The 24,908-nt window shown below is 45.8% G+C and overlaps 1 protein-coding gene across 4 annotated transcripts in view; it reads right to left on the bottom strand.

The window, feature by feature from the left end:
* Nucleotides 1-6,298: 6,298 nt before the first annotated feature.
* EFCAB11 (EF-hand calcium binding domain 11) overlaps nt 6,299-24,908 on the bottom strand; it is a 136,384-nt gene continuing 117,774 nt past the window's right edge. Inside the window, exons 6-7 of one of the 4 annotated variants that reach the window (XM_066388266.1) lie at nt 6,815-6,915; nt 6,299-6,533 (exon numbers count right to left, since the gene is read on the bottom strand). In XM_066388266.1, the coding sequence (XP_066244363.1) occupies nt 6,840-6,915 (76 nt within the window). In that variant the 3' untranslated portion in view covers nt 6,299-6,533; nt 6,815-6,839. Of the gene's footprint in view, nt 6,534-6,699; nt 6,916-10,106; nt 10,589-14,068; nt 14,282-24,908 lie in introns of those variants that run through there. The other 3 variants (XM_066388262.1, XM_066388265.1, XM_066388263.1) reach the window with 3 other exon arrangements.

Here is a 24,908-nt window from a genome sequence, read left to right as displayed (position 1 = left end):
GATGTGATACATTTATGTATTTCAAAATGATCACCACAATAAGCTCAGTTAACACCTCCATCACTTCACATCATTACCATTTAAAAAAAAAACAAAACTGTGAGAATATTTAAGATCTGTGCTCTTAGAAACTTTCAAGTATATAGTACAGTATGGCTAACTACAGTCATCATGCTGCACATCAGAGTCGCAGAACTTACTCATCTTATTACTGAAAGTTTGTATCCTTTGACCAACACCTCCAGCCCCTGGAACCACAATTCTGTTTCTGTGAATTTGGCCTTTTTAGATTCCACGTATTAGTGATATCATACAGTATTTGTCTTTCTCTGTCTGACTTATTTCACTTGGCATAATGTCCACAAGGTCCATCTATGCAGTTGAAAATGGCAGGATTTCCTTTTTTCTTACAGAGACAGAGAGAGAGTCAGAGAGAAGGATAGATAGGAACAGACAGACAGGAACGGAGAGAGATAAGAAGCATCAATCATCAGTTTTTCGTTGTGACACTTTAGTTGTTCACTGATTGCTTTCTCATATGTGCCTTGACCGTGGGGCTACAGCAGACTGAGTAACCGCTTGCTGGAGCCAGCGACCTTGGGTCCAAGCTGGTGAGCTTTGTGCTCAAACCAGATGAGCCCGCGCTCAAGCTGGCAACCTCGAGGTCTTGAACCTGGGTCCTCTGCATCCCAGTCTGACACTCTATCCACTGCACCACCGCCTGGTCAGGCAGGATTTCCTTTTTTATGGCTGAATAATATTCCATCACATATTGAAATGAAAATATATATAAAAAATATACAAAATCTCACATTCTCTTATCCATTCATCCATCAATTTTTTCCCATGTGTTAGCTATATTAACAGACCCATTGAGACCTGACACAGGAAGAATGTAGTGACCACGCCTGTGGGTGGATGGCACCTTATAGTTTTCTCAGTGCTGTGAGGAATTCTAAAGTTCAAAAGAAGTACAAAGGGCTTTCTTTTCAGTAGATTCAAAGCTAAGGGGTTTCTTTCCTTGAAATGCGTATCGAAAGCATTATAATAGGAAAGCTGGAGACTTTTTATTTGGCTTTTTGAAGGTTCTCCAAATGCAATTCAAAAGCAGGCACTTTAAACTATATGAGGTCCCTTCTTTGTCAGAAACCAATCCAAATCATAGAATAGGATGTGACTACTTCCCCATGGCAAAGGCCTGGCCCTAGTGGGTCATCGTTGAGATTTAGAGAGTCTATAAAGGTGTCAGAAAGCGCTGGTCTTCAAAGTTTTCTTGCTAATTAACTAATGTAACCCACAACATTATTATGAAAAGCTATGTACCCCCTTAACATATTTTTAACTGACATCTAGACTTTTATTATAAATTTACATAGTGGAAAGGGATATATGTTCCATCATAAAGATCTAAAATAAAAAAAAATAAACTTTTAATTTTAGGATAGTTTTAGAATTCACTGAAGAATTGTGAATATAGAACCCCCATACATCTCATACTCAGTTTCCTCTGTTGTTAACATCCTACATTAATATGGTATATTTATTATAACTTACAAAATAAATGATACATTATTATTAACAGGAGTCCATACTTTATTCAGATTTCCTGGGTTTTTACCAAATGTCTTTTTATTGTTCTAGGATCCCATCCTATTACATCTAGTTGTCATGTGTCCTTAGGCTCCTCTTGGCTGTGACAGTTTCAGACTTCTTATTGTTGTTGTTTAAACATCTTTTATTGATTTTGAGAGGAGGGGAGAGAAAGACCAATACATCCATTGATTCCTGTAGGTGCCCAGACCAGGGATCCAACCACAGCCTTTGCTTATCCGGACGACACTCTAACCAATTGAGCTATCCGGCCAGGGCAGACTCTTCTTGTTTTTGATGACAAGTACTGGAGAAGTATTTTGTAAACAGTCTCCGCGTTGAAATTTGTCTAATGTTTTTCTCTGATTAGACTGGGATTATGGTTTTGGGGGGGGGGGCAACCAGAGAGGTGGAGTGCCATTTTCATCTCCTATATAAGGGTACATAGTGTCAACATAATTGATCACTGTTGATATTGATCTTGATCATCTGGCTGAGGTCATGACTGCTAGATGTTCTCACCGTTATTCTGTCCCCCGCCCCTTCTATACAGTAGCCTTGGGAAGGTCACTGTATGCAGCCCACACTGAAGGAATGGGAGTCACGCCTCTTCTCTTTGAGGGCAGAGTACCTATGTACATTATTTGGAATTCCTCTACAAGGGAGATTTGTCTTTACCCTTCATTATTTATTTATTTAGTTATTTATTTGATCAGTATGGACTCACGGGTACTTATTTTATTTAAACATTTTTGAATTAAATGTATTGGGGTGACATCAGTTAATAAAATGATACAAGTTTCGGGTGCACAATTCTGCAATACAGCAGTTGTACACTGCACTGTGTGTTCACCACCTCAAGTCAAGTCTCCGTCCATTGTCATTTGTCCCCTCTACCCTCCTTTACCGTCCCCACCCCCTGTCCCTCCTGCAACCCCACATTCTTGTCTGTGTCTAAATTTTCTTCTTTGCTTAATCCAGAGGTCGGGAACCTTTTTGGCTGAGAGAGCTATGAATGCCACATATTTTAAAATGTAATTCTGTGAGAGCCATACAACGACCCATGTACATTATGAATTATCCAATAAAAATTTGGTGTTGTCCCGGAGAACAGCTGTGATTGGCTCCAGCTACCTGCAACCATGAACATGAGCAGTAAGAAATGAATGGATTGTAATACATGAGAATGTTTTATATTTTTAACACTATAATTTTTTTATTAAAGATTTGTCTGTGAGCCAGATGCAGCCATCAAAAGAGCCACATCTGGCTCGTGAGCCATAGGTTCCTGACCCCTGGCTTAATCCTTTCACTTTTTTCACCCAGCTACTCCAACCCTCAGCCCCTCTGACAGCTGTCAGTCTGTTCTCTGTATCTATGATAGGGATTTATTTATACTGGGTTATAATCCACTACTTTATCTTGTTGTTTGGATTGTTCCAGCTTTGGCCTCTGGGGGCTCTTTCTGTTGGTTCTTGTGTCCCTTTGACATATGTCCTACCAACATAAGAGTTTTGTGTGTGTGTGTTTTATTATTCTTTTTCTTAGCACTTTGTTACTTTCTGGTACTACAAAATGCTCCAAGCTCAAATACAAAAACAATGAAACAGGCTTGGGGTTGAGCAGAGGTTAAGACCAAAGGTAAAGATTTGTTTGTGGAGTCATACCCATAAAGGTGATAGCTGAAGTCTTGGGATAAAATCATCCTTGGTTGGAGAATGTATTGGTCCAGAAGATTGGCCAGTTACAGAACCTTGGAGAAAACTAACATTTACGGGTGGTTGTAGGAGAGAAAACAGGAAAAGACAATGGGGGGAAACGGGCACAGAAATACCATGAAAGACCAACATTATGGAGGCTAACGAGAGAAGGGCTCAGGAGAAGGGACAAGTGTGACGAGGTCTGAGAAGGGCTGTGGGTCTGGCCCTGAGTGGATAGATCACTCGTGACCTCTTTGAAACCTGTGGCCACAGGGGAGGACTGAAACTGATTATTGTGAGGGGTCAAGTAGAGGCTGGGGCACTGGAGAGAGAAGTGGTAACAGCATCCTCTTCCATCTTCAATTACTTCTTAGTCTCTTTAGAAGACTCTTTTCGTTGCTGCCCAGTAAATGTTGATGTTACCTAGGACTCTATCCTTGGCTTGATGCCCCTAACAGTTAGGGTTCTCTTGGTTTCAAATAACAGAAAGCAACTCCAGCTGGCTTGAGCAGAGAGGTTTATTGGAAGGATACAGGGTTACCTCACAGGACCCAAAGGGCTATGACTGGGCTTTGCACACAAGCTTTAACTCGAAATCAAGTACCAAAGGGTTTCTCCAGCTTCTTTCTTGTTCCCTTCTTGGTGTCTATTTCATTTTCCGCTTTCACTGCAAATCAGCTGTCTCAGATTTCCAGGCCATGTGGTCGAAAACATGCCTGCCACTAGCTCCTGAGTCATGGTCACTCACTCAGTCACTCAGGGGAGCATTGCGTCTCACTCACTTTCATTCCTGATGTCTTCCAAGGGAAGAGGATGAGTTGACCAACCTTCAGAGATGCCCTCCTACCTTAGGGCCACCCAACAAGGATGGTCAACTAAGGGCAGACCAACAAGGTGATGCTGCACAGACAGGGCAGGGACAGGGACCTGGAAGCGAGAAGCTGAGGAAAAAGCGTACAGGGTGAGGGTCTTGAACGGGCTCGGGGGAGTAATAGGAGGAAAAGATGACAGGAGCAGCTGCTCACCTCCCCTCTTTCTTTTTGGCCTGTGCTCTGAAAGCTTGAGCCCTCCTCAGCAGCAAGTCCTAGGGGCGCTCTTCTCCCCAGATCAGGTGCCAGCCATACTGTTCTCTTCTAAGAAAGACAACAGAATGGCTGCCCAGCTCTTATCAACTTCCCCTTCCTGGGACCAGCCATCCTCCAGTATACCTCGGTGAGGACCCAGCGGCTATGTCTATACCCTCTTGGTGAACTGGAATTGGCTGTTTCGGGGGCCACCCAAAGCCTTTTTCTTGGGTCTTTGAACTTGGAAGGGGATAGATCCATGGGCCAACTGCTTCTCAGAATGGTGTAAGGCTGATGGAGACTATGACACAGAGACAGAGCCTGGAGGTGCTGGTCCCAGTTGTCCTGGAAACCCAGCTGCACCACTGCCCTCCCTGTTAGACCCCATAAACTAGCCCATTCTTTCCCAGTAAATTCCCTTGATGTTTAAGCTAGTTTGCATGCGTTTTTCTTGTGAAACCAAGAAGAGCCTGGGCTGATCCAAGGTCACGGGAGTTGCCCAACAGCTCTTCGCAGCCTGGCCTCTTCCCCCCCCCCCCCCCCACTAGAGAAAGCGACCTCTCCCTTTCTCTTGTCACGTTTCCCGGGAGGAGTGAGGTCCAAGCACTGATTGCAATATGGGGTTTTGGTATTTTGGCAATTACTGAAATACTGGCACTTGGTGATATATTACTCTAATTTTGATATTTTAAAAATTGAAATTCAGTTTCGTTTATTATCAAGATAAAGATCAATGATTCAATTGAAATTCAGTTTCATTTATTATCAAGATAAAGATCAATGATTCAATGGTGAAAATAGTTGCTGGACAAAACTACTCAAAGCCAGAAAGGGCTTTCATCAGCCAGAACAATCTGAACTAAAACAGACATGATAGCCAGAGATACCAACCTGGCCCCCTTGCCAGGAACAGTTTTAGAATTACAGAAAAATTTTGAAGACAGTCGAGTTTCCATACATTCCTCACTCAATTTCCCTTAACATGAACCTTTTAGATGAGTACGGCATGTTAGTCACAATTAATGGGCCCCTACTGATACATTATTATTAGCTAAACTCCGTACTTTATTTATTTATTTTAGTAAGAGGAGGGGAGGCAGAGAGACAGACACCCACATGCACCCCAACAGGGATCCACCCAGGGAGCCCACTAGGGGGCAATGCTCCACCCATCTGGGGCCGTTGCTCCGATGCTCAGAACTGAGTCGTTTTTTTAGCCTCTGAGGTTGAGTCCACAGAGCCATCCTCAGTGCCCGGGACCAACTCACTTGAACCAATTGAGCCATGGTTGTGGGAGGTGAAGAGAGAGGGAGAGAGAGAAGGGGAGGGGTGGAGAAGCAGATGGTTGCTTCTCCTGTGTGCCCTGACTGAGAATTCAACCCTGGACTTCCGCTGGGCTGATGCTCTACCACTGAGCTAACCAGCCAGGACCAAGTCTGTAATTTATTATTTACCTAATGTCCTTTTTTATTCCAGAACCCCATCCAGAATACCAAATTACATTTAGCTATGGTGTTCCTTTAGGCTCCTCTAATTTATTACAGTTTAAGGCCTTATTTTTACTAAGATTATCTGTTAATCATTTGTGTTATATGATGCTGGCTTAATGGTTCTATCTTACAAATTTACATTTTTACTTGATTTTAAAATACTTAATACTTTTATAATTTCAAGGAATTCTGAACACAGAGATAAAATATTAATATGGATGCCAGTATTTATTTAAAATAACTGCTGAAAGCCCAGTTCTTGTTCCAGTGTAGTGAGAACTGATTGAGGCCATCATAAAGGGTTCTGCAAGTAAGTCTTTCCCCCAACACCTGTACTCCACTCTGGTTTCTTTGTCTCCAGCTAGAGAAGACTGCCCTGTGTCAGCCCAATCTGGTTTCTGTCTTGCACAGCCAGTGCCCTGGGGCCATTTCCGGTGATGCTTTTGACTCTGGGTACCTTATCTTGGGGAAGTCTTAAGCCTTTGTTTTCCCAACACCGTGCTTATTACTGGGAACACAGTGAGCATGCAGTACAGGTAGATGCTCTCATCTGTTCAAGCAAGTGGAGTGCACGAAGGAAACTGGCCCATTGGCAGAGAGAAGCCACTCTTCTCCTGAAATGAGGTTCTGATGAGAATCAGGGAGCAGGCGAGGGGGCGAGGACCAGTAAAGGAGTGGAGCATCCCGGCCTGCAGACGGTAGGGGGGGGTGGTTTGAGGGTGAAGAGGAGGGTTGGGCATCTCCCCAGCGGCAGTGCCACGGCAGCAGCCTGACTCAGGGCTGCTGGCCACACGAAGGAAGCGACCTGGAATGACCACCTCTGGGATTCAGAGATGCTAGCAATGGCCAGCCTCGGAAAACCACGACGCAGAGTTTAATGGCAAGTATTGTAGCACTGAATTGTTGGGAGAGTGAATGTTGACATTTAAATATAAATATATTACAGTTCATTGGTCTCCCCACAAGTTACCGAAAGCAGTTCACACAGTTAGGCTTCATTTCTGTCCATAGTTCATGGCGTATTCGAAGTCTTTAAAGCTGACATGACCATCCCAGTCTTGGTCTACTTCCCTGGAAAATGAAACAAGACGTTATTTACAAGTTATTTTTATCAAGGGCACTTCAAAATATTTCTTTACGTGTTTATATGAAAGGCACCTACTTACCTACCTGAAGGCTAAGGTTGGTGCCTGTTTTTTCCCCTTACACTGATAAGTGGGAAGGAAAGAAAAGACTAAAACCTCCTGAAATAATACGTTCAACATACTTAAAGGAATGTAGCCAAACGCACAGGTTATGTAAGAAATGCAGGAATGATGGTTTTTCTAGCCATCCTGCAAATTATTTCTGTATATATCAATAAACATTATATGCATTACCCAACAGAAATGAGGAATGAACCAGTAAGAGAGCAGAACATTAGGGAATGAATAACAATGACTGGCATCCTGCATCAGACTGCCTCTACATTCCTTCTCTCACTGAGTCTGTGCGCTGATACTAGGATGGGTCCATTTTGCAAATAGAAACATTGAGCTTACAGAGGTTAAGCAGTTTCACAAGATCACACTGCTGGTAAGTGACAGGCTTGGAAATCAAATCAGGGTCATTAAATTCTAAAACCAGGCCCCTATAGTCTATTGCACATTGCCTCTCTACATGTATAGGACGTTCCAGAGAGAAGTGATTGCATTGTAATTTCCGTGAGGCTAACTCTAAACTGCTGAAGTCCTCACTGGCTTCATCGATGGCCTTGTAAGGTCTATTAAATCCTCACAAACACCGATCACATTTTCTGGCTCTCATAAAGAGTGGTGAAGATGTGAGCCCCTGGGCGAGGGCTGACAATGTGGGTGGCCTCAGCTGGGTTGGTCCTGTGTGTCCCTAGAACCATGGAGACAGGAGCATTACCATCCAAAAAAGGAGCAGAGAAATGGCACCCACGTGGGTAGGACACCACATGTCAGAAGTACATAGTCACGGCATAAGCAATACATTCAACCATTACCAGTAAAAGTAATGTTTATTTTAAGAGTGTTTGAAAAGATAATTGATGAGTTGTGGTCACAATTCCTCTTTGGGGGGCGGGGGGGGCATTCTAAAATAACACTTTACATGCCTTATGCAAATTATATTCTGTTGCCAGAACAAATGGTATCTACCGTGATACAGGGCATTTTTAAAGCAAAGACTGGCCTAAGTAACAGACTCACTAATCACTGTAATAGTTTTAAAGCAGGCTTTTAAAATATTGAATTCTAAAATAAACTTTCTGAATATTTCATGCCAAAGTCTCTGAAGTCTATAATGGTTCTGGATAGAGCGATGATAATTTTTCATTCTTTTGAAGTAGAGAAAAATCCCCACTTCTCTGCCCCAGGGCAAAACCATGTTGCAGTGTGTTAGTATAAAATGATTGCAGACTGTGGAGGCCATTATTCTTGTTACTTCTTTTGGTAAAATATACATGACAATTTCATGCTATACAGGACCAAAAGCAGAATGTCAGATCTCTTCTAAGGGATTAGAAATAATCAGTATCACATGTTACTGACTACAGAATAGAAACCATCTCTTTCATTAAATTAGATCATTGAAGATTCTTAATATATTGCCTAAGTATTTTTTTTTTTCCCAAGGAATTGGATTAGATAAGTGGCCTTTTTTCTTTCAACTCTGAACTGATATGGCTGGATTCTACATCACAGAGGGTGAGTTAAGCAACATCTAGAATAAACGTCTCCTGATCTTTTTTTTTTTTTTGGTGTGTTTATTCACATTGAGATGCTGCACGCTTGTAGGAGAGGCAATCCCTTTGCCTGATTTTCTCAGTAAATAACGTTTATTGAATTTGCATTCACTTCCTATTTTTCTTGCTGTCCTTGCCAAAGCATCTCACCATAAAATGGGCACAGTATACCTGAGAGGTGTTAAAATGGAAAGGTTTGTTCGTAAGGTGTGGAGTGGCATTTTATTCACATACTGAATGGAGGAACGTTATATTTAGAAGGAGACACGTAAAATACTTTCCGTCTTCCAACGTTTCTCCCCCAGCCCCCCCCCCCCCCCCCCCCCCACACACACACACACGAGCAGATCTGGTCGCTTCAAAGAGCGTGAGGAGGAAATTCACATTTCGGAGCGATAATTTTACAAGCTAAACTGTGCCGTTTTTCACTGCAGACGGAATTATCCCGGAGAAGGCAGGTTTCCCAGCGCCCACACCCGCATGCCTGTGCGAACGCAGAGCAGATGTGGCTGGTGGGCCGAGTCCGCGGGGTGCTGCGGCCGGGAAGAGACGTCACTAGGTAAAAATTTTTGTTGTCTCTGTTCAACCCTAAAAGGAGTTGTTTACTCTGGTTATGAAACCAGAGGGCGGCGTCTGGTGTCGCCAACGTGCCTTCAGCGCTAGAACAGTCCGCCAGCCCTCCGCGGACTAGGAAGACACTCGAGGCAGCCAAGAACCCGCTCTGGCTCCACGGCTGTGTCCCCGCCTCTTAGCACAGGGCAGGCAGCGAACGTCTGCAGAGTGAGCACACGGGTGGAACAAGTGAATCTGGGGAAACAGAGGACCACATACTGGAGTACCTACTGCCCCCCAGGAGATATAAGGGGAGGAAAGAGAGAGTATAGCGCCACGGTTTTTATGGAGGAGTCAAAGGACGGGCCAGGGGAATAATGCACACCGAAGAAGGCACCTTGGAGCCATCGCTCAGGGACCCATACGCCATGTCAGTTATGGCCTCCATGCCCAACTGCACTTTACACAGAGGCACAGAGAGGCCACACGAGAGGGGAACTCTGGGAAATGAGGCAGTGGAGGGAAGTGGATCCCTTGAGTGGCAGGCTGAGCAATTTAGAGATAAAGAGCAGGAAACTGGACACCAAGGCAGAACGGTAGACTGACGTGCCCTACCGTTGAAGCCTGAGCACTTCAATCCAGGTAAGTAACTTGTTCACCAGACACGTGGCTGTAGATAAGTCGGCTGGTGAACAACCTGGGTGTTAGGGGCGCTGACACCCCTACCCCATGCTGTCAAAAATCTGTGTATAACTTGACTCCCCCCAAAACGTAACTACTGACAGACTACTATTGACTGGAAGCCTTACCGAGAACACAGACAGTCAAACACAGATTTTGTATGTTATATGTATTATCCATGGTATTCTTAGAATAAAGTAAGCTAGAGAAAAGAAAATTTATTAAGAAAATCACAAGGAAGAGAATTAGAAATTACATTTACAGTGTTTATTGAAAATGATCCACGTATAAATGGACTTGTGCTGTTCAAACCCGTGCTATTCAAGTTTCCAGAACTTTGCAAAAAATCTGGGGAAGTGCTTCAGAACCCCACAGGGTGTGGAATAGTGGTTCCGGGCAATACCATCGAGACTTAGAGGCGTAGGAAGACCTTGCACGACACTGGGATTCATTGAGAATCTCAGGCAGGACTAGACCCATCTGTTCAGCTGAGTTCCACCAGTTTCCATATCTGTTAAAATACATTTTCTGACTCATCATATAAGTGGTTATAATTACTTTCATCAGCATGAGCTCTAGCATTTGCCTCTTTTACATCCTGATTTGTTAGGCAGGATTTTGTTCTCTCCTTTTTGTGATGCTGCGTGGACGTCGACGCCCCGACTGGATGTGCTCTGGTGACCCGAAGCTCGGTGTCCCCGCCGTGCGGGAGCCACTGCGAATCCCTCAGCAGGTTCAGCCACCGTGCTGCTCTCATACAGTCTGAAGAGAAACATAGGTGTTGCTTTTTTAATTTAAAAAATATGTAAATAGTGAATGTTTCTCACAAGTAGTAAATGGGTCTTTTTTTGGACAAAAATATTTACATCATAACAATTTCTTGTAATGTTTTAAAAGTAGTTATTTCTTAGGAAATAGTTTTTGCTGTGAAATAAGTTGAGAGTACCCCATGGCCAGCTCTCCAAAGCCAGATGGCACACTGACTGGAATAATTGTTTTTGTCCAAAAGAAAGAAAGGAAGGAAAGAAAGGGGAAGGGGAAAGAAAGGGAAGAGGAAGGGAAGGGAAGGGGAAAAGGAAGGGGAAGAGGAAGGGGAAAGGGAAAAGGAAGGGGAAAGGAAACAGGAAGGGAAGGAAAGGAAAGAAAAGGAAAGGAAAGGAAAAGAAAAGAAAGGAAAGGAAAAGAAAAACAAAGAGGAAATGATTGAATTTCATTACATTGAAACAATGAAATATTCTTTATTAAAATTATATCAAGACTATAGAAGAAACACTTATGAGTGGAAACAAGGATACAAACTAGTACATATATTATAATTGCTATCTTATACACATCCATATTTTCTTTGTGTGGTGTGTGGTGGTGGTGGTGGTGGTGGTGGTGTGTGTGTGTGTGTGTGTGTGTGTGTGTTTTCTGAAGTTAGAAGTGGGGAGGCAGTGAGACAGACTCCGCATGTGCCTGACCAGGATCCACCAGGCATGCCCACCAGGGGGCGATGCTCTGCCCATCTAGGGCATTGCTCCTCTGCAACGGGAGCCATTCTAACACCTGAGGCGGAGGCCATGGAGCCATCCTCAGTGCCCGGGCCAACTTTGCTCCAGTGGAGCCTTGGCTGCCAGAGGGGTGGAGAGAGATAGAGAGGAAAGAGGGGGGGAAGAGTAGAGAAGCAGATGGGCGCTTCTCCTGTGTGCCCTGCCTAGGAATCGAACCCGGGACTTCCACATGCCAGGCCGATGCTCTACCGCTGAGCCAACTGGCCAGAGCCTACAAATCCATATTTATTTGGTTAGAAACTGAAGGTTATATGCTAAAGAGAAACTTTGTCTTATGAGTAATTTGTCTTAAAATAGTCTTTAACAGTGATATCTTTTACAACTAAAAAAATATTATCTTTATTTTTAGGCTGAATTTTCTAAACAAGTGACCTTATCTCTCAAGTATAAACCCTCAATAGCTAGAGCAGAGCTTTTCACAACCCCAGCACTGCAGACGTTTGGGCCGATAATTCCGTGGGGGGGGGGGGGCAGAGGGGGCTGTCCTGGGCACTGTAGGATGTTTAACAGCGTCCCTGGCTTCTACCCACTAGATGCCAGTAGCACCTTACCCCATCCCCAGTTGTGATAGCCAGAACTGTCCCTAGATATTGCCAAGTGTCCCCCAGGGGACAAAATCATTCCTGGTTGAAAACAACTGAGCTAGAGGAACCAAGATTGGAGGTGATTCTTTGGAACATTCCAGCTACACCTGCACATCCTTAAAAAAATTGCTTTAAAGGTTTATTGTCTTTGTTTTTAAACTAGTGATTTCAGAGGTAGCAGAGGCCTCCATGTTTCCTGGATGGATTATGCAGGTAATTGCCTCCCCACTCTGCGTCGCCATCACTAAGGGTTTGAATGAGCCCAGAGGACACCCTGCTTGAGAGGCCAGCTCCTGGTGGTGATAACAGAGCCAGTGACAGGCGGATGTATCTGTATCCCCCGCAAATACACTGACAGACAGCAATTATTTTGAGTCACTGTGAGAGTCACACAGGGCTTTGAGAGTTGACGCATTATTGATCCACCAGAAACATAAATGAGAAATTTAATGTGGGGGCAGAGATTCCAATGAGAAAAGTTTTCTTGGTGGAATTTTGGGGGTGGGGAAAAGGGAGCGAGAATCTCCTTCTCTTTGATTCTTTACAGAATAATTTAAACTAAAGTCAAAACTGCCATTACATTAGGGACAAAGCTGTCATCTTGACGGAACAGCGAGAGTAAAAATTACCCTCCAAGCAAGGAGCCCCTGCTGGGGATGAGAGGACCGGCCGATTGAAGACGTGGTGATGACAGCTTCTCCCACAAGCAGCCTTCTCTCCCGAGGACCCCGCTGGTTCTTCCCACCGGCGTGCTTGCCTCTTTGTTGATGAGCGTTCTGCCAGGCTCGCCTCAGTTCAGTTGGTAATGTGTTTATTAATTTTACCTTTTTAAAGGCATGTGTGAGGAAAAGCCATTCGGACAGGCAGGAAAGATAAAGGAGGGATGTAGACGACTCCTGGCCTTGTCTAGGCTCCTGGGTTCAGTGTGTGTGTTGGACTCTCATAGTGCCCTGCCTCTCACACTCGCCGCCATCTTTTACTCCAACCACTGCCTGGGTCCCTCCCCTCGGTCGCACCCTGCACCAGGGACCTCTTGCTGTTTGCCTGGGACTGCTCTAACATCTGGGTGTGGCCCTCACAAAGACCTGAAAGATCTGGAAGTATGAAAAAAGAAGGAGTTGGTCCCACAGGCAACCCTTGACCAAAGAGGGAACAGGTGCCGATGGGCACATGCTCTGTCCGTCCTTCTGTCCCTCCCATGGACAACTAGAGGTGGTTCTCTCGGCTCATGGTTCTGGTGGGATCGGGCTCTGGTCGCTCACAGAAGTACCAGACTCGGTAACAGACCGTTGAGTTGGCTGTCCCTCATTCTCTGATTCACCCTTGCTCACTGAGGTTATCTCCCGAACAGTCAGCCTGCACGCAATCCCTCACCTACCCTAAGCTCTCATTTCGAGGAGGAACGCCAGCTAAGACAGAGCGGTTCTTTGAGGGATGATGTTCTCACGGGGCATTTTAAATTGCCATCAGCAATAGCATGTCCATGTTATTCGGATTCTCATTCAGGTGAAAGGGATCTCACTACTTGAAACGATCTATTCTCTGATTTGGAAAATGATTTTAAGAGCAAATTAAATATTGCCTTTATGAAGGGCTCTAATTTTGAAGTTCTAGGCAATTGAAATACCAGAGTTAACTAGAAAAAAGAGATCAGCAGTCTTCTCTAATATGCTTCTCTTATTTAATAATATTTAGTCTGTTAACAATACATAGTATCATTAGACTTTAAGTGTTCCTTCAGCATGAGGACATCACGTTGCTGAATATAAGAGAGCTCTTCTGCCTTTTGGATGCACAGGCAAACCATGGACTGGCCGTGAGCAGGTGGCAGATTTGGTCGTTTAGGATGAGCCGTGAAGGGCGAAAGGATGCCCAGACCATGAACCGAGAATGGCACAAGCCAGGCAAACTCGGGCCTCATTAGGACCTGGCTCAGCCTACTAGATGAAAGACGCAGTGGACACTGGACGTTACTTCCCAGCATCTCCCCTGACTCCCTGTGCTAGGCAGCAGCTGTGGGACTGCTGTGGATGGATCAGCACCCCAAGCTCCAGGAGTGGGATTGGACTGGCCTAAGCCAATCATTGTAATCCCACCCTCCTTACCATAGTGATGGTTCAAGGATTGGTTGGCCTAAGCCAATCAGTACACGGCATCCTCCCTTGGCACCAATATAAGAATTTTGTTTGTGAGTTGAAGAAGGAGCTCTTTCTTTGGACAGTTCGGATGCAGAAGTGAGGCTTGGTGTGACGGCAGTCCTTTTCCTGCCACCAGGGTGCAATCTCCACAACAGTTCTATGATCCAACGGGGCCTTGATCTAAAAATTTATGCACACATTTTCAAGTGTCAGTTATCAGCCTGAGAATGGAGTTATACACAGTGAGGGGAAGAGTCAGAAGAACAGCAGAGTGAGTTACGGCCTAATCAAACCACTCCTGAAGCTGGAGTTCCCGGGTTGGGTAAGGCCGTCCAAGATGGACTTCCTACTACTGACAAGTAAGTGTCCCGATGCACCAGGCATCCCATCTGCGACGAACCGGCTCAGCGGTAGAGCGTCGGCCTAGTGTGCGGAGGACCTGGGTTCGATTCCCGGCCAGGGCACACAGGAGAGGCGCCCATTTGCTTCTCCACCCCTCCGCTGCGCTTTCCTCTCTGTCTCTCTCTTCCCCTCCCGCAGCCAAGGCTCCATTGGAGCAAAGATGGCCCGGGCGCTGGGGATGGCTCTGTGGCCTCTGCCTCAGGCGCTAGAGTGGCTCTGGTCGCAACATGGCGACGCCCCGGAGGGGCAGAGCATCGCCCCCTGGTGGGCAGAGCGTCGCCCCCTGGTGGGCGTGCCGGGTGGATCCCGGTCGGGCACATGCGGGAGTCTGTCTGACTGTCTCTCCCTGTTTCCAGCTTCAGAAAAATGAAAGAAATGATTATTCCATTCTGAAAGGAACTCTAAAATAAGTCAGATGTCTCTTTAGGTACTATCACAAGATTGTGGATTATCCTCCATAGTTCTGCATTCTAAAGAAGCAACTTCCTTCCCGAATCCAAGACAAGTCTCTGTCCACAGTGCCTTCACTGTGATTACGTGCTAAAAGAGGCTACGGATGGGACCAATATGGTTTTTTCCCCTAACGAGTGACAGGATAGATTCCCCAGTCCAAGAAAGAAAAAAAAAAAAGTAAAAAATGACTGTGAAATGCATTCACAGCTGGCAAAAGTGATTAACCGTAAATAATGACTCACTTTTCCCTATTGACTAGGTTTTAAAAATGAGGAGTCTTATTTAAAGCTAGAAATATTTTAAAAGGAGGAAAGAATGTAATTTCAGCATGCCTGACTATTGACCACTTGCGGGCACCCAGATAAATGCAATCAACATAAAGCCTGGAGTCTCATTTCCGGCAAATGGTTTCCTGGTCCTTCCTCCTCTCGCAAATGTTTTAGCAGAGCTGCTCGTAACGAGTGACATGATCTTTTTTTCTCAGTTTGGCTCCCCGGGAGAGGAACTTGGCTGTAAGAAAATAGCACAGATCAGGCAGCTTTAAAGATAAAGAACAAAAGCGAACAACTTTGAACTAGTCATAAAAAGCCTTGAGTGACAAGGGCTTGTGTCCTTCCCCCACGCTGTATCTGCGTAACATGAATTCTCTGGACATGGCAAGGAGGCAGTGTGGCCCAGCGGACATGGCCTGGCTGCAAGCTGTCATCTCAGCGAGGCTGCTGTTGAGCTGTGTGACCCTGGGCAAGTCTCTTAGCTGCTATAAATCTCAAGCTCCTCACTTGTCGAGTTGAACGACCGGGCTGTGATGACTAAGATTCAATACAGCTCTACACTTTGAAGGGTCAAATCTGGGTGTTCATATACATCGAGTGACTTTGTACACAGAAAAATTTTAAAAAGTAATGCAACCCCTCCTGGCCATTCTTAGCCTTTGAAAAACAGTTTGATTCTTTAATCCTGTGAAATGTTGTCAAGTACCATAAACATATCTAAATGTAAATAAGGGGGAAAAAACCCCGATCCTACCTTCCACAGTGTGAAATATGAATGGAGATAAAGCCATTTCTATTTCAAATATATAATCACTTCAGCTGAGATATCTAGTACCATCTTGAACTTGATTATGAGATAAAAGAAATGGGACAGAGATGGCAATCATTTAATCTCTTAAGAACAGCTATTCTGAAGAGCTTTTCACTCTATGCTCAATAGATTTCTGGCAGGTTATGATCTGGCTGGAAAGAAAGCATAATGATGAGGAAAATTATGTTTTCAATAACACACACTTTTCAGTACAAGTCCTTCCACAAAGGAGGCAATAAAATGAACTCTGGCCACTTTAACAGATGGTGTGATGGCTCAGGGCGCAGATGTGGCTTTCAGAAAGCAACAAGTTTGCATCTTTGACTGGAGGTTTAGGAACGAGCTGAACTTTCAAGTGTAATGTAGGCAAGATTACATCCTTCCAGACAAGAAAGCTGAGTATTAGCGGGTTCAGAGGCTTGGAGAGACGAGACTAAAAGAATAAGGCTTAATGAGCTTCATTTTGCTAATGCAACCAATAGAGCTAAAGTCAAAACATGAACTACCAACATCAAACCATTTATCAGTGCCCTGTGAATAACACTGTTATCCACTGTTTGATAGGAAGCTTGCTATTTCAAAAGCATAGTTCCTTGGAGTAGGAAGACACCAACTGTGTTCTTCAAGTGGAATATGTTTTTAATAGGATACAGAGATTGTAATGTTTTTGTTTGCTTATTTTTTTTTCCTTTTTAAAGGAAATTTGGTAAACTGAACCTGACGTTTATCTGAAAAAAAGTAAATATGTCAGAAGATTCAGGCCCTGGCCGGTTGGCTCAATATAAAGCTTTGGTCTGGTGTGTGGATGTTCCAGGTTCGATTCCCAGTCAGGGCACACAGAAGAAGCAACCATCTGCTTCTCCACCCCCCCCCCCCCATGTCTCTCTTCCCCTCCCACAGCCATGGCTCAGTCTGACCAAGTTGGCACTGAGGATGGCTCCATGGCCTCACCTCAGGTGCTCAAACAGCTCACTTGCCAACCAGTAGAGCAACGGCCCCAGATGGGCAGAGCACTGTCCAGTAGGGGGCTTGCCAGGTGGATCCGGTTGGGGTGCATATGGGAGTCTGTCTCTCTGCCTCCCTGCTTCTCATTTAAGAAAAGAAAAGATTAAAGAAAATAGTCATATCAAAACAAAACCAAAACATAAAGCCTGGCTAATGGAAACAGTATGATTATGACCCAGGAAAACAATGAATGAGAACAGCACCCAGGATATGTAGACACAGGAATCCAGCAAAGGTTGAAGGAATCATTTCCAACGGGCAGGATGAACTCGGTTGGTAAGACAGGAGCCAGGAAAATTGACTACCCATTCTGGGATTCCACGGCAGAGCCTGACATATGTCCAACAAAACTTCCTTCCTCCTCTTCCCGAGAGCATCCCTAAACCCCATAGCTAAGCCTCCCCTGCAGTTAGACAAGACACGACTGGGAGCTCTAGCCGTTGGAATGACCGTAATATAAGAATAGAGACAAAGACTATCGCTCTATCTAATTGAAAGCACTCCTATTTCAAAGGTGTGTGCAGGACCTGACAGCCACCAAGGGGCTGTGCCATGCCCACACCCTGGCCCATGGTCTCACACCAGCTTGGCAGAGTCTCCCCAGTAATCCAAGGGATTTACTTTACATAGTGTGGTTCTAAGAACTTTATTTGAAAATTCTATCAGGTCACGTTTTTCATTAAATGAGGATGCTGAAATTTACAAAAATTAAGAATTGTATTTTATTTTATTTTATTACTGTTTACACTTTCGTGTTCAGTAAAACATTTGGGAAAATAAGGTTTTTATACCCCAGTCCATTTCTCATTGATGTGCATCACTGAGCCAATAGAAAAATCTGGCTTTCGTTTCAGCATAATTATAATAAATTATTTATGTTTCTGTTTACAACATGCTCACAGCATTTAAAACCTCTGGGCCTGTGGGCAGTGATGAACAACATAAAAAAGGAATATTTTATAATAAAAACAATTCTCTCAGATTATCGGAAGCACTCTATTAATCAAAGCCCACCTATAAGCACAAAATCACACCAAATAGGATGGCCACCAGGGCCGTTAATAGGAAAACTTCAGTAGAAAGAAATGGAAGTTCAGGGGGGAACGTGACAAGTGTTTAGAAAATTATGAAATGCACGGAGAATGTCAACATGGCCAAATTAATCAAATCCTTGGCTAAGACCAAGAAACTCCAAGTACAAGTGCAGGGAGGACATTTTAGATGGACACTTGGAAGGGCTTCTTCATACACCAGCCAGAACACGGGACTTGTTCTCTGTCCTTGAAATAACGATTCTCACGGTGGTGTAGGGGTGGGGAAGGAAGGGGACAGACCCCACTTTATGAAGTCTCACAAACTGCATCTGGCACGCCCAACCCAACCCTGACAGGCTGCTCCCCTCCTGCTCAGCACCGAGAATCATTCCTGCAGCAAGTGCCCACTGTGTGGGAAGCTGGCATGGGCATTTATATGCCTTAGTGGGTGGGCTAGGGGGTGAGGTAGGGAGAAGCATCTTTAGAAGTTTTAGGCTGAAGGGTTTCAATAATGTGTAAATCACTAAGGGACATTGGAGGTGTTGGGGGCTCTTCCTAGTCTTGGGGAGAAACTGTGCTTTTCCAGATATGGCCTCACTAACACCAAATTCAGGGATTCAAATGACTGGCCCCGGGCAGCATGACACTGTCTGCCAAGGACCTAGTCTCCTGTGCCTCCAGGCAGGGCCACCTCATTGATTACGGCATCTCAGCCACTAAGAAAGAGCCGATCATCCTTAGAGCCATTGCGTGTTGATCTGCGCTGGCTAAGTGAGTTACAAGGTTCGTGTCCTTCTAGAGACAATGCAAAGAGGCTATTTCAGGATATTTACTGAACACATTAAGTATTTACGTTATGCCCAAGCTCAGAGGCACAGCCACTGAGTACATAAGTATGAGGAGAGGAAACCGAGAGAATGTGTCCGTATCTGCTTTCCCCCTATAAGTGGGTCCTCAGCACCGAATATTTGGGAGTGAGTCTGAGGTGGGGAGGCAGCAGAGGCGTCCTAACGATCACCTGCACAGGAAAAGCCCATCCTGACCCCAGGCGTTCTCCTCCTAAAGTGGCCAGTCTACCTTTTGGGAAGCAGTGGTTAGGGATTGTAGTGACAATTTAGGAAATCATCTTAAGAGCCTAAAAACTAAAGAAAAAAGGTGTATTACTCCTACAATTTTCAGCACAATTAAAATTTTAATGCACTAATAATTATGGCTCCAACCCCCAAAATACTTTTTTTAGCCTCTGGTACACACCGTGGAGAAGGAACCCATGATTTCTCAAAGACAGCAACAGCCCATGAACACTGGACTGCTGGGGTTATGATTCCTATTGGTTTCCAGCTCACTTGGCTGTATATTTGCACATCTACCTTGTTCACTGTGCTTTTCTTAGCACTTGACACAGTGCCTGTCACACACTGGTATTCAAGAAACACGTGCTGAAAACGTGCACATGTGAACAGGAAAGTCTGGAGATGGGAGAAAAGACACAATCACTCACCATCCCTTGATCTTAAACCAATTGCTATGGTCATTTTGGCACCTTTCCTTTTTGTTGTTTTTTTTTTGTATTTTTCCAAAGTTAGAAGTGGAGAGGCAGTCAGACAGACTCCTGCATGTGCCTGACGAGGATCCACCCGGCATGGCCACCAGGGGGCGATGCTCTGCCCATCTGGGGCGTTGCTCTGTTGTGGCCACACCCATTCTAGCGCCTGAGGCAGAAGCTATGGAGCCATCCTCAGCGCCCGGGCCATCTTTGCTCCAAAGGAGGGAGGGGAAGAGAGAGAGAGAGAGGGAGAGAGATGAAGGAGAGGGGGAGGGGTGAAGAAGCAGATGGGCGCCTCTCCTGTGTGCCCTGGCCAGGAATCGAACTCAGGACTTCCACATGCTAGGCCGACGCTCTACCGCTGAGCCAGCTCGCCAGGGCCGGCACCTTTCCTTCTTATTAACACAAAAACATTTTCTCTCCTGCTATTCTAAACATAATATAAACATTTCCCCCCCACCGTTAGAGTCTTTATCATTTTCATTAATGTTGCTATAATAATTTTATCAAATGGATTTATAACAATTTCCTTATTTGTTTGACTTTTAAAAACCCCAGTCCACGTGCTATTATAAATGTGTCAATGAACACATTCATTTATGCATTTTTCTTTTTAGAAATAGGGTCTTGAGTTCATTTACTCATTCATCAGACAAACCAGGAGCCCCTGATGGGCCAGCCAGATCCATCGGGTTCTGAGGATGCAGGGGTGAGCAGGAAGAAACAGTTCCCTGGCAACTTTGGTCCAGCCAGGGAGAGAGAGAAATAACCATGCACGGAGTAAAACTGCCAGTGTGCTGAGTGCCCCCCAGGAGGGTAGAAAGCCCTGTGAGAGGGCAGGGCCGAGGGACGGGCGCGGAGGTCAGGGGGCAGAGGGTAGAAGGCCCTGTGAGAGGGCAGGATGGAGGTCAGGGGGCAGAGGGTAGAAGGCCCTGTGAGAGGGCAGGATGGAGGTCAGGGGGCAGAGGGTAGAAGGCCCTGTGAGAGGGCAGGACGGAGGTCAGGGGGCAGAGGGTAGAAGGCCCTGTGAGAGGGCAGGATGGAGGTCAGGGGGCAGAGGGTAGAAGGCCCTGTGAGAGGGCAGGACGGAGGTCAGGGGGCAGAGGGTAGAAGGCCCTGTGAGAGGGACAGGCGCAGAGGTCAGGGGGCAGAGGGTAGAAGGCCCTGTGAGAGGGCAGGACCGAGGGACGGGCGCGGAGGTCAGGGAGCAGAGGGTAGAAGGCCCTGTGAGAGGGCAGGATGGAGGTCAGGGGGCAGAGGGTAGAAGGCCCTGTGAGAGGGCAGGACGGAGGTCAGGGGGCAGAGGGTAGAAGGCCCTGTGAGAGGGCAGGACGGAGGTCAGGGGGCAGAGGGTAGAAGGCCCTGTGAGAGGGCAGGATGGAGGTCAGGGGGCAGAGGGTAGAAGGCCCTGTGAGAGGGCAGGACGGAGGTCAGGGAGCAGAGGGTAGAAGGCCCTGTGAGAGGGCAGGATGGAGTCAGGGGCAGAGGGTAGAAGGCCCTGTGAGAGGGCAGGACGGAGGTCAGGGGGCAGAGGGTAGAAGGCCCTGTGAGAGGGCAGGACGGAGGTCAGGGGGCAGAGGGTAGAAGGCCCTGTGAGAGGGACAGGCGCAGAGGTCAGGGGGCAGAGGGTAGAAGGCCCTGTGAGAGGGCAGGACCGAGGGACGGGCGCGGAGGTCAGGGGGCAGAGGGTAGAAGGCCCTGTGAGAGGGCAGGATGGAGGGACAAGCGCGGAGGTCAGGGGGCAGAGGGTAGAAGGCCCTGTGAGAGGGCAGGATGGAGGGACAAGCGCGGAGGTCAGGGGGCAGAGGGTAGAAGGCCCTGTGAGAGGGCAGGATGGAGGGACAAGCGCGGAGGTCAGGGGGCAGAGGGTAGAAGGCCCTGTGAGAGGGCAGGACCGAGGGACGGGCGCGGAGGTCAGGGGGCAGAGGGTAGAAGGCCCTGTGAGAGGGCAGGACCGAGGGACGGGCGCGGAGGTCAGGGGGCAGAGGGTAGAAGGCCCTGTGAGAGGGCAGGACCGAGAGACGGCGCGGAGGTCAGGGGGCAGAGGGTAGAAGGCCCTGTGAGAGGGCAGGACCGAGGACGGGCGCGGAGGTCAGGGGGCAGAGGGTAGAAGGCCCTGTGAGAGGGCAGGGCCGAGGACGGGCGCGGAGGTCAGGGAGCAGAGGGTAGAAGGCCCTGTGAGAGGGCAGGATGGAGGTCAGGGGGCAGAGGGTAGAAGGCCCTGTGAGAGGGCAGGGCCGAGGACGGGCGCGGAGGTCAGGGGGCAGAGGGTAGAAGGCCCTGTGAGAGGGCAGGACGGAGGTCAGGGGGCAGAGGGTAGAAGGCCCTGTGAGAGGGCAGGACGGAGGTCAGGGGGCAGAGGGTAGAAGGCCCTGTGAGAGGGCAGGACGGAGGTCAGGGGGCAGAGGGTAGAAGGCCCTGTGAGAGGGCAGGACCGAGGGACGGGCGCGGAGGTCAGGGGGCAGCCCTGGGGGTGCAGAGGGGGCTGACAACGGAAGGGTGAGCAGGGAGGTGACTGGGAGGTGAAGGTCGGGAAAGAGCTTCCCGAGCAGAGGGCGCCTGTGCAAGCGGCTCCTGGCAGGAGAGAGCAAGGTACTTTCAAGGAAGGGAGAGAAGGCAATGCGGCCACAGCACAGAGTGAGCACCAGCAGGGGGCAGAGTGAGGGGAGAGGGGAGTGCAGGGAAGGTGCCCAGCACCTTGTAAGCCACGGAAGGGTTCTGCCTAGAATCCGAAGGGCGATGAGCTTTGGGATGTTTCAGCTGGACATGTGCTTGAGACACAGAACAGGGATGCATAGACGTACTCATCTATTTGGGTACTCTCTTAACAAGTTACATGATATTTGCATAAATTATTTTACCTTTCATGACCTCAAGTTTATCATATATAAAAAGACAACATATTTAAGATGGGTTCCAGTTCTGAATCTCATAGAGTTCATAAGCTTGGAAAGAGGCAAATATGCTTTTCACTTAGATTCCTGTCAGTTCTTGGCAATCACTGGGGGGGGGGGGTGAAACTAAAAATAGAAACGAGCTCATAGAGAACAAACTGATGGTTGCCAGAAGGGGTGGGTGGAAAAGGGAAGGGGATTAAGAAGTATAAACTTCGAGTTATAAAATAATTTCACAAGGATGTAACTACCGCCTGGGGAATACAGTCAATAATATCATAATAACTATGTATGATGACAGTTACTATTGAGGTGATCACTTTGTCAGCTATAGAAATGTTGACTCTCTATGCTGCACCCTTGAAACTAATAGATTGTATGTCCACTAGAATTAAAAAATAAATTTTAAAAATAAATAAAAATGTTAAAATAGTGGATCTAAACCAAAAGGGAAGAAGATTCCATGAAAATATAGGGCCAAAATATAAAATAATCCGGGAATAGCTTAGTAAGTAATGTGTTGAGTTTCTATAAAGAAAACTACAGAATTCCAGTGAGACATACAAAGGATATTTGAAAATGCGGAGGGACGTGCCATATGTGTGTTCCTGGATGGAAAGACTGAACACTGGAAAGATGCCAAATTCTTCCCAATTAATTTATAGGTTGAATGCAATTTTCATCAAAACCCCAAGGGGTGGTTCTTGGAACTCTGCAAAAATGATTCCACCATTCATCTGGAAAATAAACAGGCAAGAATAGCCGAGGATAATTTGAAAACAAGGACTATCAGGTTTTAGAACATACTATGAGAACTGAGGTGGGGTGAGGGGAGGGCTGGGGGAAGGTGTATCCTGATGTGAGAGTGAGGAGACCAAGAGAACAGAATAGACAGCACAGAGAGGGCTCTTAGCCTAGGGTGTAAAAGAACTCGGAACAGAATAGGACAGTGAATCATTATTCATTCTTGTTCAAGGGATTCTTTAACAAGTGGTAACGGAAGCTTCCTAGCTTTTTGGAAACAAAAATGTTTAAATGATCACCCCATGCTTCCTATTAAAATAAATTTCAAATATATTAAAGGGCTGAATAGTCTTAAAAGTCAAACCACCAATTCAAACCAACTGAGAAAATGGGAGTGACGATTAACTTGATTTCTAGATGAGGAAAACTTTCTTAGTATAAAAGCAGTGAAATAAATTGTGAAGGAAACTATCACAGATTTGAATACATGAAAACTTAAAATTTCTGCACATCAAGAGTCATAAAAATAAGAAAGATAACAATAAACTGGAAAAATAATTATAATAAAGATCGGAACAGGTACATATTTCCACTATAGAAGGGAAGATGGGCAAATGGCATGACTAGATAATTCACAAAAGAAGAAATAAAAAGAGCTAATAAACATGTAAAAATATTCACTATTACTAGCAATCCACGAAATTAAACAAAAAATGAGACCCTGTTTTCGCCTATTAGACCAGCAAAGATTTGAAAAATAAGTTAACATTCAATCACTGGCAGGAGCGTGGGGAGCAGGCGAGATGCTGCGAGAGGGAGTGTAGTTTGTTTATCAGGCTTTAATAAGAAGAATTAGGAGTGATAGAAATGATAAAATAAATTCATCTTCTCTAATACGGTATTCCCACATCTAGGAACACTTCTAAGGAAATAACTACATTATGCTGAATGTGGGGTTATTTATAAAGTGGAAATACCAAAACGATTGAGAAGCATGGTCTATAAAACTCTCATTTATTTTAATAACAAAAACATGGAGAGACGCAGGAAAAAAATTAATACCAAAATATTAACAACAATTATCTTTGATTTGATAAAAACATGGTTGGCTTTCATTTCCCTTTTCTTACTTTTCTCTATTTCCAAAATATTCTACAAGGAGCATCTGTCGCTTTGGGAACCAGATGCCCCCCTCCCCACACCTGCGTGGGCACAGAGCGGAGGGCCAGGTCCTCGGCGCGCGCATGGCCTCGCTGCTGGCTTCTGCCCCCTCCCCCTGGCATGCAGCTGACAGCTGAGGGAAATTCATGCTTGATCAAATCATCTTGCCTGTGATGGGCAGCAAAGGAAAAACGTTTAGCACTCCAAGGGCTGACAAAACACGGGCTTATGAGAAGGGAATGAAAAGAAAGACGTCACAGATAGAACTTTTCAAGAAGGAAGTGTGTTCCAAGCTGTAGCAAAGAGTGGGTTCCAGGGTGTCCTGTCTGGGGACACAGTCCCCGGTGGCCCCTTCTTTTCTGTGACTACGTGGTCTGACTGGCGCACTCGGCCCATTTTAGTAAGAAATATGTTCCTGTATGGAAGTTGTTCTGAAAATACCTCTCAGAAGGAAGGAGATAACCAAACCAAACCTTTCTCTTAGT

Source organism: Saccopteryx leptura, chromosome 6, assembly GCF_036850995.1.
Source record: "Saccopteryx leptura isolate mSacLep1 chromosome 6, mSacLep1_pri_phased_curated, whole genome shotgun sequence".
Taxonomy (NCBI): Eukaryota; Metazoa; Chordata; class Mammalia; order Chiroptera; family Emballonuridae; genus Saccopteryx; species Saccopteryx leptura.
This window is presented reverse-complemented; position numbering and strand designations above follow the sequence as displayed.